General features: G+C 39.0%; 1 protein-coding gene across 2 annotated transcripts; it reads left to right on the top strand.

Moving 5' to 3' along the window:
• Positions 1 to 937: 937 nt before the first annotated feature.
• Positions 938 to 13,802, top strand: pros1 (protein S). 2 transcript variants are annotated; one of them, XM_014003040.1, is made up of 14 exons: positions 938 to 1,161; positions 3,301 to 3,458; positions 4,860 to 4,884; positions 4,968 to 5,051; positions 5,165 to 5,287; positions 5,370 to 5,495; positions 8,004 to 8,132; positions 8,281 to 8,521; positions 8,589 to 8,775; positions 10,103 to 10,267; positions 10,768 to 10,940; positions 11,042 to 11,186; positions 11,264 to 11,492; positions 13,323 to 13,802. In XM_014003040.1, exons 1-14 carry the CDS (start codon positions 1,083 to 1,085, stop codon positions 13,508 to 13,510), a joined length of 2,052 nt encoding a protein of 683 aa, XP_013858494.1. In that variant the 5' UTR covers positions 938 to 1,082; the 3' UTR covers positions 13,511 to 13,802. The 2 variants fall into 2 exon arrangements, with proteins under 2 accessions (XP_013858494.1, XP_013858495.1); XM_014003041.1 differs by having other exon boundaries at positions 940 to 1,161; positions 10,768 to 10,936; positions 11,050 to 11,186.
• Positions 13,803 to 14,011: the final 209 nt, after the last annotated feature.

Below are 14,011 nucleotides of genomic sequence, written 5' to 3'. Positions count from 1 at the left end.
CACCTACAGTGGGTCAATTAGTTCTTCAAATTTTACCTTTGAGTTAATCTTATTGTTTTGTGAAATTAATAATGCTAATATATCGATATTTTTCTAATTTTGATCTAGTTTTGCTTCTGTTTAGCATCGTCACAGTTGCTAGGTGACATGACGTACGCCGGGGTAAGGAGGGGAGGCTAGACCGTCCAAATTCACAGCCTCTTTTTTTCCGGTCTTCCCGGTCTACCAAGGACCTGGCCCACCTCGACAGGGTAGTCTGGGTCCTCTGGAGGACCCGGCCTGTTGTTTTGGACACAGCCATACTCTTGCACCAGCACATCCATATACAATACAATATCAGTGTTCAGTATTCAGTAATATCAGTAATATAAATATTATTTTGAAATACTAAGTTACTCTTTTGAAGTACCAAGTCACTACTCTGAGATACTAAGTCATAGTTATGAGGTATGTATTCACTATTATGAGGTACTGCGTCATTATGAGGTACTAAGTGATTATTATATGGTACTGAGTCATGAGATAAGTCATTGTTATGAGGTTGTGTCACTTTTCTGAGATATTAGGTCATAGTTATGAGGTTTTAAGTCACTATTAGGAAGTACTAAGTCACTTATGAGATATTAAGTAGTAGTTATGTGGTACTCAGTCATCATCAGATAAGTCGTTTATATGCGTTACTGTCCTTATTGTGAGTTAAGTTATTTTGTAATATTGAGTCATTAGATTTTTATGAGAAACTAAGTCATTATGAGTCTGAAAAGTAATATTTAGTGTCAGAAATAGTCTTCCGTAGATTAATGAATGAGTGTTTCTGGAACCCCTTTGTGCTCTGGGGCCTCCTGTCCTGTCTTGTGTTTTTTAAACCAATTTTCTGCCTGAGTTCAGCCACTTTGAGTCAACAAAAGGCAGAAAGTGTGTCAGCAGAGCTCCCCAGCTGCCTGCTTACTGCTCTCCCCCTCCTCTCTCTCTCTACAACAACATTTTCGGGAAGAATAAAGTTTTTTTTCCCCCTCTCCTCTTGCACAAATCTGCTCAGTCTTCACCCAGAGCCAAAGTTTGTCCCAGCGGGGAGAAGGACCATGTGGGGACAGAAATGGGCTGTTGGGACACCTTTGGCTTGTCTCCTGTTCCTGGTGACTCTAATGGACGCTGATCCGTGTAAGTAAAAACACTGGTTTGTAATTTTGTTGCACTCGTGAGGTTTTGGCTTAACTCTGATCCAGTTTGCTACCCGGTCCAGCTGGGAGGGTTTGGACTTTTGAGGGTCCCAGAGAAACTGAAGGCAACGAGAAGCAGGGTTAGTTTCAGGAAAACAACTGTGTCGCAATGAGCTCCAGTTTTCAGAGCAGATCATGAAACAGCTTCAGTCCAACAGGGATCACTCATGTTTTGTCTTTTTTTTTAAATTATAATGAACCAAATCCAAGAATAAACTGTTTTATTTTAACCCTCTCCTAACCCTAACCCTTTGGTTTAGACATTCTTCAAAGGACCAAGTTGATCAAAAACTTCAGGCTTCCTGAAGCTGTGTACCATGTTAATGCTGTGAAAAACTTCTGCTTCTTTCAGATGATTTTTACTCATTTCAGCTGTTTTCTGAACTGAGATGATCCATTTTTCTTCAGCATGTTTTGCGTTTGACAGTTTTTGTGCTATTTCAACAATTCATATATCAAGACGTTCAGCTCATTTACTGTGTGCCATGGCTGCTATGACTTAGTATTTCAGCAATTTATACTTTTGTTTTTAGCTATTTAGCTTTTTCTGCCACTCTTACTTCTTATAAAATAAATAGCTGTCTTCAACATCCTTAAAATCCTTATAAATCTTTACTGTAAGTTTTACCTTTTGCTCTGGTTCTGCTAATTTCAACTTCTTTTGTTTTCCTATTTTGTTACGTTTAGCTTTTTTTGCTATGTTAGCTAGCTTTCTGCTTCTTTCAGCTATTCCTCTGCTCAGCTATCAGCTTTTTCTACTTATTTTAGCTTTTTATGCTTCTTTCAGCTGATTTTTACTGATTTCAGCTGTTGTCTAACTTTTTAGCCACTTTTCCAACTATGTTCAACTTCTTGCAGCTAAGTTCACATTTTGTGATAATTTCAGCTTCTTACTGCCTAATTCAGCAAACTCTTTCAGCTTCTCTTTGCTAATTTAAGCTTTTTCAGCTACAGTTATCTTTTGGCTAGTTTCAGCTTTTAACTATTTTATAACAAATTTCCACTTGTTTGTGTTTCTTTTCTTGTTTTCCTGCCACTGTGATTTTTTTTACTCTCCTTCATCGTGTCTGCTAAATTAAACTTGTTTCTGCCACTTTTAGCTTCTATTTGATAGTTTTACTTACTATTTAGTTACAATTTATCTTTATTTTCATCTGTTTTGTCCTCAGTTCAGTTCTTTCATCTTTAACTAAAACAATTTTATGGATATTGAGCTAAAGTTTGGTATGGTAGTAGCTGTGAGCGATCCCCACCACACGCTGAAAGCTATAATTAGCAATTTAAGATGGCTGACAAAGCTAATATAAGCAGTCTGCCTTACTGATTTTATATTTTCTTCATAGTTTCACCTTGCTTCTTAAGTTACATTTTTGCTAATAATTTTCTGCTAATTTTAGTTAAAATAATGCCTTTTTTTCAGTTATTTTTTACGCATTTTTGCTATTTTCACTTTTGTTTTTCTACTTTCAGTTAAAATCAACTGTTCACATTTATCTCACTAACAGTTTCGCTAATGAACTTTTTCAGCTGAACTTCAGCAGATTTCAGCAAAACTAAGTTTTTGCAGGAAATGCAAATTATTATTTTTTTAAAGTTTTAATTGGAGGATGAAAGATGAATTGTGAGGTCTTAATATGTATTTACAGCAGATGAAGAGTAGCTGAATGTTTCGTCGTGAAGTTTTACAAACACATCTCACCCATGAGAGGTGAATCATCCTTCAGTTGATCGATTTGGTGGTTATTAAAGTTGGGGTCAGGATCCCACTGTGGGTCATAAAACACCAGTTGTGGGGTCTTGAACAGATGTACAAAAACATCTTTAAAAAACAGCTGGCAGCATATTGGTTTTAACTGTCGTAAGACATAAACATCATACACCGTTTAAAAAAATATCTAAAGGTTATTGTGTTCTTTAAGGTAGCTTAAAATAGAGGCTTTTATTTTGTTGATCAAAAGCAGAAAAGAGGTGAAATGCCTGAGGATTGTTTCAAAATTAAAAGCTAAATATGAATTTTAAAAACAAAACGACCTTCCTGCAACAACCCAAACATCCAGCTAAACGAGACCTTCTGTCCCAGTCCAGAGCCGGATCACGGCCTCCCAGTTCCTGAGCCGGCACCGCCGAGCCAACTCTCTGTTTGAGGAGAGCAAGAAGGGCAACCTGGAGCGGGAGTGCATCGAGGAGCTGTGCAACAAAGAGGAGGCCCGGGAGATCTTCGAAAACCAGCCGGAGACGGTGAGAAGCTGAAGGTCTGCAGGACACCTCAGAGCGATGGACGGTCCAGAACAGAGAATGTTTAGCTTTAATGGATCAAACAGACAATAAAAGGATAGCTAGTAGCTACCATTCTGCTAACTGCAACATTTAGCTATTGTCTTGCTAATTTTAGCCTTTTTAAGCTACTGTTTTCTTAATTCAAGCTTTGAGCTGCTATTTTACTGCTATGGTGCAGCTATGGGTTACAGCCGGGTTTAGTTTCCATCTACTCATTTGCTAGTTTTAGCTGTTATTTTGCTCATTTTAACTTTAAGCTACTTTTTAACTAATGGTGTTTTGCTTATTTAAGCATTTAGCTATTGTTTTGCTAACTTCACCATGTACTGAAGCTGTAGTTCTGCTACTTTTAACCTTTAACTTAACTGGTTGTTTTAGCTTCAAGCAATTATTGTGCTTGTTTTAGCTTTTAGACACTGTTTTACTGTATATATTTTAGCCATTGTTTTGTTAATTGTAGATTTTGTATGCTATTTAACAAATATAGGATTTAAGTGCAGTTTTGCTGGCTTGAGCTTTCAGCTACAGTTCTAACTTTAGCATTTAGCTACTCCTCTGCTAGTTTTAGCTTTTAGCTATATTTTTTTTTTCATTTTAGCCTTTAGCTGCTATTTAACTGCTAACTGCTAACCACACCATTTAGCCACCATTCTGCTAGGTTTAGCTGTTACCTATTTTTTGTTAGTTTAAGCATTTTTCTGCCATTTTCAGTCTTTAGCTGCAGTTTTGCAGGCTTGAGCTTTCAGCTACTGTTCTAATTTCAGAATTTAGCTACTCCTCTGCTAGTTTTAGGTTTTAGCTACTGTTTTGCTCATTTTAGCCTTTAGCTGCGATTAAATGATCTAAATTTTAGATGATCTTTTGTGCTTTCATCAACTGTTCTGCTAACTACTACATCATTTAGCCACTTTTATGATAGTTTTAGCTTTAAATTTTTTTCCTTTTAGCTGATATTTAACTGCTAACCACTAACTACATGATTTAGCTACTGTTTGGCTAGTTTTAGCGTTTAGCTACTTTTTTGTTAGTTTAAGCATTTAGCTGCAGTTCTGCTATTTTCAGCCTTTATTGTTTTGCTAGTTTGAGCTTTTAGCTACTGTTTTAGCTGGTTTTAGCTTGTGTTTAACAGGTTTAAGTTACTGTTTTTCTGCCTTTAGCTTTGCTGTTTGTAACTTCTTTAATTGGTGTTTGTTTTAGTTAGTTTTAAAATTAGCTTTAGCTTCTCTAGCACATTTTGGCTCTTATCTCTTCTCCAGCTCGTTCTTTCGGCTCCTTTACTTTTAAATCCCTTGTTTTTAAAAATATCTATTATTTTCTGACGTTTAATAAAGTTCTGGTTCTGTCTGTTACTCTTTTYTCCAGGAGTATTTCTACCCCAGATATGTTGGTGAGTTCCTAAATGACTTATTTTTTTATTCGTCATTTGATCTGATCGGTTCTGTTGGACTCAAACTGGACTTTTGGTTTCAGTGTGTTTGGGTTCCCATCGGGTCGGCATCAACAATCAGAACTCCGACTCGAGCATCCCGTCTGACCTTCGGACCTGCGTAAAAGGTGAGAGGCTTCACCTGAGGTTTTTAACGATCCGTTCAAACTGTGAAGGTTTTCAGCACCTGTGTGTGTGTCTGTGTGTGTGTGTGTGTGTGTGTGTGTGTGTCTAACGTCAGAGATCAGTAACCAGTGCACGCCGTTTCCGTGCAGCACGGATGGTTCCGAGCGCTGCGTGGACGGCCAGGCCTCCTTCACGTGTGTGTGTAAGCCCGGCTGGAAGGGGCGGCGCTGTGAGGAAGGTGAGGCTCCATTTTTAATTAAATCAGCAACTGATTGATCATTARTTAATTAATCCAGATCATTAATCGGCCGTGCACACAGACATCGACGAGTGCACCGATCCCTACTTCACGGCGGGATGCAACCAAAAGTGTCTCAACTTCCCGGGAAGTTTTCGATGCATGTGTGAAGATGGTTACTTCATCAACGACAACATCAACTGTGTGGGTAAGACGTCACGCAGACACACACTGATGATGATGATGATGGTTAATTGAATTAATTAAATGTTGTTGTTTTTTTGTTGTTTTGTTGTTTTTTGTGCTTAATGACCCATATTTGGAAAAAGACAATCCTTCAGTGTGGTTTCAGCTGTTTGCTTCAAAACACATCTGATCCTTCAGCTGTTGACCTCAGGGAGCAAATACCACACCCCACACCCCCAACACACACACCGACACACACAACACACACACAGACACACAACACACACACACACACACACACACATAAGAAAATGTTGACAGAAACATCTTCAAGGTTGAACCGTCTTGCTTTCTTCTTCGCTGTAAACGTGCCCACAGTCTGACATTTCTGAGTGTTTCAGTGCTGCTGACCGTTTATTTTAAATCATTATTTCTGCTGACGCTTAGTTGTTGTTTTTTTTTGGCTGAGTCACTGTTTGTCTTTGAGGACAAAGTCTTCACAAACATGGACTCAGTTTGATTGACTGTCTTTATTTGTTCTTTCGAGGCGCTGAAAAGATCAGTTTAACATGTCAACGTTCCTCGATTCTAACAGCGGAGGCCCGAATTAAAATGTGCCGGGTACTTACATGTACTTTACATGTACTTACTGGGTACTTGCATGTACTTACTGAATATTTACATGTACGTACTGGGTACTTACATGGTACTTACTGGGTACTTAACATGTACTTACTAGGTAGTTACATGTACTTACTGGGTACTTACATGTACTTACTGGATATTTATATGTACTTACTGAGTACTTACATGGTACTTACTGGGTACTTAACATGTACTTACTGGGTACTTACATGTACTTACTGGATATTTACATCTACTTACTGAGTACTTACATGATACTTACTGGGTACTTAACATGTACTTACTGGGTACTTACTGGATACTTACATGGTACTAACATGTACTTAACATGTACTTACTGGGTACTTGCATGTACTTACTGGATATTTACATGTACTTACTGGGTACTTACATGGTACTTACTGGGTACTTAACGTACTTACTGGGTAGTTACATGGTACTTTCTGGTACTTACATGGTACTTCCATGGTACTTACTGGGTACTTACATGTACTTACTGGGTATTTACATGCACTTACTGGGTGCTTAACATGTACTTTGTACTTACATGGTACTTACTGGGTACTTACATGTACTCACTGGTACTTACATACTTACTGCGTACTTAACATAGTACTTACTGGATACTTACATGTACTTACTGGGTACTGACTGGGTACTTAGTGGGTACATACCTGGTAAATATTTGCTACATACCTGCTATGTACCTGCTACATACATGTATGCATGCTGGGTGTGTACCAGGTACTTAGCTAGTACAAGCTGAGTACTTGACTGACGATTGTATGGTACTTGCTTAGTAGGCTACATGCTGGGTACTTGTTTAGTACATGTAGAGTACATAGCGGGTACTTACTTGATACTTACAGGATACATACTTGCTATATGTTGGATACTTGCTTGGTATACACTGAGTACTTGCATAGTAGATTCCAGATATGTACTGGGTACATGCCTGACACTTACTGGGCACATACTTTCTATTTGGAGTGTACTTTCCTAGTACATGTCAGGTACATAGCCAGTATTTACCTGGTACATACTTTGTAAATACTTGCTACATACCTGGTATGTACCTGCTATATGCATACTGGATGTGTACCAGGTATTTACTTAGTACTTACCTTGAAGATACTGGATGCTTACCTGACACTTAGCACATACTTGTACTAGAGGGTACTTGACTGGTACATATGGGGTAAATATCTGGCACATACCCACTACATACCAGGTACTTGACACATGCCAGGTATTATCTAGTACTTACCCGGTACAAACTGGATGCTTACCTGATACTGGTTACATACCCGGTATGTACCGGGTGATTGTGTAGTACATGTTGAGTACATAGCGGGTACTTACCTGATACATACCAGGTAACAATTTATACTTGCCTCATACATACCTGGTAAATAGTTACTTGCCTAACACATGCCAGATATTTACCTAGTACTTACCTGGTAAAAACTGGATGCTAACCTACGTACTTGGTATGTACCAGGTACTTGCCTAGTACATGTTGAGTACATAGTGTTACGTACCAGGCAAATATTTGATACATACTTGGTACATACCATGCTCTTGCCTGACCATGCCATGTATATACTGGGTCTGTCCCAGGTATTTACCTAGTACTTACCTTTTATTTATCAGGTACACATGGCAGTGGTACATGCTGGGTAAATACCTGATATGTATCTGTTACATACCCATTATGCCCCAGGTACTGGCCTGACACGTGCAGTGTACCTGGTGGTTTATTTCAGTAGTAAGTACTTACCTGAAACTTAACTGGTACATACAGATACTTACTACTTACTACATGGCGAGTACTTGGCTGGTACATGCTGAGTACTTGCTGCTTTCTTTGAATCCTGTGTTCCAGATATCAACGAGTGCTTGTTGTACCCCAGTCTCTGTGAAAAACCGGCAGAATGTGTGAACACACCTGGCATGTACGAGTGCAGGTGTCCCCCGGGATTCAAGTACAACTTCACCTCCAAATCCTGCGACGGTGAGGCCCTTTAAACCTCGTTTATATAGAATCAAAAACAACCTGATGGGGACTAAAGCTTAGCTTACATGTACCAGTGGTACTACAATTCAAATATTTTCAAATACAAACTGTCTGTAAATCCATCGTTTCTCATTGGCTGTTGCAGATGTGAATGAATGCAGTACAGACGTGTGTGAAAGGGCCTGTCACAACACCGTGGGAAGCTTCAAGTGTCAGTGCGACGGCCGTGAAGGTTTTCGTTTGGGAGCAGATGAGCGAAGCTGCGAACATATCCCCGTCTGTGTGCAGCTGGATGACTACAAACACCCAGAGATGCTTTACCTGGGGGAGCAGTTTGCAGGACTTCCTGTCATCTACCTGCTATTCCGCCTGCCGGAGAATACAAAGTACGTGTTCGTGGGTTTATGGATTCGGACAGATCTGTGTGTAATATCATATTTTTGCCCCTGATAGGTTTTCAGCTGAGTTTGACTTCCGAACGTACGACCCGGAGGGGATCATTTTGTACGCGGAGTCTTCCCAGGACTCGTGGTTCATGTTGGGGCTGAGGGCCGGTCGCATTGAAGTCCAGTTCAAAAACCAGCATACGGTCAAAGTTACAACTGGGAGAAAGGCCATTAATGACGGGCAGTGGCACGTGGTAAGAAAATACCAATACTTTACTGCACATCAAGCAGTGGTAGCCACAGTTCAGCTAATTTGCTAATAAAAGAAATGGTTTCACATTTAGCAGATTAGCTGTTTTGCTAACTTTGGAAACAGTTAGGGGACAGATTAACTTCCACTAAATTAGGTTTTAACTTTAAGTCTGCTAAAAGCTAACAACAGGTTTGTATCATTCCCTCTGGTTTTCAAGGCCAGGGAGACAGTTAGCATTAGCTTCTGCTACATTTTTTCTTTACATGTTTAGCTATAGAGTGTTAACAAAACTATATTTTTAGTTAACCCACCACTGAWCAAAAACACTTGTGGGCATGGTTCTGCTAATCAGTTAACATTGGAACAAATTTTTTGTTTAGTGGAATAGCTTTTTGACTAACTTTAAAAACCATTAGCATGCTGATTAGCTTCCACTAAATTAGGTTTTGCCAACTTTAAGTCCCCTAACTGCTAACTGACAAGCTAACATCAACAGGTTTGTATCAGTCCCACCAGTCTTCAAGTTGAAGGAGACAAAGACATGATGAAGACTAAATGACAACTGTCTTAGCAATTAGCAGTTAGCATTAGCTTCCCTTTCATTCTTTTTTTACATGTTTAGTGTTAATGAAACTATACTTTTAGTATAGATTATGAGTTATCAACGCTAACTTGTTGGTTAGCTGCCCACCACTTAACAGACACTGGGGAGCATGGTTCTGCTAATCAGCTAACACCAGAACTAATTTTTCGTTTAGTGGAATAGCTTTTTCACTACTTTTGAAAACCATTAGCATACCAGTTAGCTTCTGCTAAATTAGGTTTTGTCAACTTTAAATCTCTTAACAGCTAACTAACAAGCTAACGTGATGAAGACTGATTGACAATTGTCTTAGCTGTTATGTGTTAGCAAAAGCATTCGCTACATTTTGTTTTTTTACGTTTAATGATTTAGTGCTAGCAAAACGACGGTAACTTGTTGGTTAGCTGTGCCCAGCACTGAAAACAACCATTAGCATACCAATTAGCTTCTGCTAAATTAGGTTTTCCCAGCTTTAGGTCTCTAACTGCTAACTAACAAGCTAACGTGTGATGAAGACTGAGTGACAGTTGTCTTAGTTGTTGGGTGTTAGCATTAGCTACATTTTTTTTACATGTTCAGCGATTTAGTGTTAGTGAAATGATATTTTTAGTAAACGTATTATGAGTTAACAATGCTAACTTGTTGGTTAGCTGTGCCCAGCACTGTGTAAATTGAACTGATGCTGCATCCTGAAGGTTTAGCTACACGGACGAACATGTTATGATATATCGTCGATGTGTGACAGATCTCCGTGGATGAACTGGAAAGCAGCATCAGCGTGAAGATCAGTAAAGAGGCAGTGATGAGCATTAACAGCCCAGAGAGCCTCTTCGCTTCAGTTAACGGCAAACTGGAGACCAAAGTCTACATCGCCGGTCTTCCCAACCGCACCAACAACATCATCAAGCCCGTAAGCCGCTCAAATCGCCCACGAAACGTTCGCATCGTGTTGTGGAAAATATTGTTTACCCAAGACAGAAACACGTGATCCAAGAATGAAAGTACTTAGTGGAATGGTCAACATGATTTATTATTATTTATTATAACATTTATTATTTATTATTATTTATTATTTATTATAACATATGCAAGACACGTCACACAGGCCAGTGATACATGGAATGTGTGTCTTGCATATGCAATAAATCCTGTTGACCATTCCACGGAGTACTTTTATTCTTGGTTCATGTGTTTCTGTCTTGGGTAAATAATATTTTCCACAACAATTTGGCGTCACGAACAGGATCCACAGGAGATCGAAGGACCAAGACCACATTGCAGGTGGACTGATATGATTGAGCAAGCACTGCTCATGACCGTGACTCCAGCTGGATCAAAAGAAACAAATATTTCTGCAACACATCGGTCGGCTGTTATTTTTATGCGAACTGCTTTGTTTCTGTTTGTCAGATCAACCCTCGGCTCGACGGCTGCATCCGGGGCTGGAACTTAATGAACCAAGGGGCGTCCGGGGTGAAGGAGGTCATCCAGGAGAAGAAGAGCAAGCACTGCTTCGTGTACGTGGAGCCAGGGTCGTACTTCTCCGGGGCAGGACTGGCGCAGTTCCACGTAGACTACAGTGAGTAAGTTCAATCGTATGTGAATTGTTACAAAGCTCTAAGCATAGCTGCAGTTGAACCAGCCATAGATCTGAACATTTTGGTTGTTTTGTGCTTTTCTGTGGGCATGCAGGTGATTCTGGGAGCTGGAACGTGGACCTGACCATGAACATCCGTCCGTCCAGCAGCTCCGGTGTGCTCTTCGCTCTAGTCTACAACGACACCGTGCCACTGTCGGTAGCAGTGGTAACGCAGGGGGAAGACGATGCGGTAAGACCACCCCCTGCTTTTTCCTTTAAAAATGTTGTCGAAAACCTTGTGACGCTAACCGGAGGCGCTTCCTCTAGAACCTGCAAGTGTTTCTGGATGGCGTCTCTGTGGCGAGGCTGGATTCGCTGATGCTCTGTTACCCTGACCGGCTCGCCGTKCACCTGAACGTGACGCCGACGAAGGTTCGGATCTCGGCGAACTCCTCCACTGTCTCCTACATGAAGTCAGGGGCGATGCAGGAGGTGCTGGAGCGCCTCAACGCCACCATGCAGAACCCCATCAGCACTTATGTCGGCGGGATCCCAGGTTAGATCAACTCTCGCATTTTAGTTTCGAGTCTCAGCATCAATTTATTAAACAAAATTATTTGTTAAAGATTTTTTTTTAAATCTACCAATTTATGACAACAATAAAACCATAAATGTAAGGGGGTGAATACTTAAGATATTTAATATAACATAGAAAATAAATTATTCAGTTTCTACAACATTGTTCTCTGAAATCTGCTACTGTTTTTCTTCCTATGTAACTTTTAATTTAGCTAGCCTATTGCTACGTTTAGCTTCAATTTTGGCTGAATAAAAAAAAAACAGTTTGGCTCAGGAGCACAGAAGGGTTCAAATCCTCTGGATTAGGTATTTCAAAACTAGTTTCTTTACACATAGCCAGTTTTTTTTTCTGTTAAATTGTGACTACTATTATTTTACTAAACATAAACAGAGGGTTAAAACAAATCAAGAATCAGTGTCACTTTGGCTACTTTTTCTTTTAGGTAGCCGCTCCTTTTAGCTAGCTTTCTGCTACTTATAGGAACTTCCAGCTACCATTATTTAAATGTTTTGCTAGGTCTTTGCTTTTTTAGCTAGCTATTTGCTACTTTTTATAGCTTTATTTATTTATTTTATCTTTTTGGTAACTTCTTTTACCTTCTAGCTACTGTTTTGCTACTTTTTGCTTTAAGCTACTGTTTGCTACTTCTAGGATTTTACCTAACCTTTAGGTACAGTTACTTGGTGTTTCATTTAAGCTTAGCTAGTGTCTTGCTTTTTTAGCATCTAGTTAATTTTCTGCTATTTTTAAGTAGCCTTTTGTCACTTTTAGCTCTTAGCCAGCTTTTAACCACATTTAGCTGTCAACTAGCTTTTAACCGCATTTAGMTTTTAGCTAGTCTCTTATTAAATTTAGGTTTTAGCTAGGTTTTTGTTTCATTTAGCATTTTGCTAGCCTTTAAGTACTATTAAATTTGTTGTAGTTAAGCTTTTACCTAGTGTTTTGCCACTTTTAGCTCTTAGCTAACATTTTAGTACATTTAGCTCTTTTGCTACAGTTAGCATTGAGCAAGCCTGTAGGTATAATTACTTTTTTGTTTTTAAGCTAGTGCTTTTCTTCTTTTAGCTTCTAGTTATTATTTTACTTATTGTAGCTAACAGTTTGTGTTTAAATAGATCAATTTTAGCTCTTCGCTAGCCTTTTAACACATTTAGCTCTTAGCTAGCCTTTTAGCAAATTTAGCTCTTAGCTAGCCCTTTACCACTTTTAGCTCTTAGCTAACCTTTTAACAAATTTAGCTCTCTTAGCTAGCCTTTTACCACTTTTAGCTCTTAGCTAGYCTTTTAACAAATTTAGCTCTCTTAGCTAGCCTTTTACCACTTTTAGCTCTTAGCCAGTCTATTCCTACATATAGGTTTAAGCTAACATTTTGCTACAATTAGCTTTTAGCCACCCATTTGTTACATTTAGCTATCCTTTTGCTTCTTTTATCTTTAACATTTCTGCTTTGGCTTCTTTTTACAAACTTCAGCCATCATTCAGCGCTCAGCATACTGTACTTTTATATTTATTTCTGTAGTTTGTGTTTGAAATCTGCTGTCATTTTAAATAGAAAAAAGTCAAATTTAATGGATAAAAACAGATTAAACACATTTTTCTGGTAGCTACAGTTTATTTCTGTGTTAAACATCTTTCCCCAAACAAAAAGAAAATAAAAACAGAAATGAGGACTTGTTGAGGCTTTCAGCTACTTTTTTCCCACTCTGAGCAACTTCGAAACAGTTCTTCAATTTTTCTCTAACCCATTTTCACTGATGTTGATATTGGAATAAAAATATTTTCCTGACGGTCACCTCTGTGTTTCAGATAACGTCCCATTACATGCCACCCCCGTGTCAGCCTTCTACCACGGCTGCATGGACGTCACCATCAACGGCCAGCAGCTGGACTTTGACGAAGCTCTCAGCAAACACAACAGCATCAAGTCTCATTCCTGTCCTCCCGTCTCCACACGTGAGACCCACCCCGAAGGACTGAACCTCCACAGGAAGTGACCCCAATTTAAAAAATTAAACCAGCCCTCAAGACAACGTGCATTTCCCTCCATACGGTGTTATTTTATTTGCCTTTTGAGTATTTTTGTTCAGGTTGTTTATTTGTTTTTGGTCTCAACAAAAGCTGGATGGAAGCTGTAATTTTAGAAGTTTGTTGTAATAAGTTAAAGATTTTCCAGGAAACTTTGGTAAAGAGCTGAGCTCTGTAAATTTAAACAGTGTGTTAGTAACATGTGGATGCATTTGTGTAGAAAAATAAACAAATGGTCACTAATGGCCAGGCTGTGACATGCTCATGCTTTTGTCATTATTGCCTAATTCCAGAAATGTGAATGTGAAGGATATCCAGTTAGATAAAAGCAGAAGTATGTGAAAATGAAAGACAATTTTTGATTCAGCGTAAATGAAACATAAAATGAATTGCACTAGAGAGTGAATGAGTGAGCGTTTTTACTTACAGAATATTACTATAGATGACACGTTTCTTACAAAAACTCAGAT

The sequence above is a fragment of the Austrofundulus limnaeus genome, unplaced genomic scaffold (assembly GCF_001266775.1).
Source record: "Austrofundulus limnaeus strain Quisiro unplaced genomic scaffold, Austrofundulus_limnaeus-1.0 Scaffold16, whole genome shotgun sequence".
Taxonomy (NCBI): domain Eukaryota; kingdom Metazoa; phylum Chordata; class Actinopteri; order Cyprinodontiformes; family Rivulidae; genus Austrofundulus; species Austrofundulus limnaeus.
This window is presented reverse-complemented; position numbering and strand designations above follow the sequence as displayed.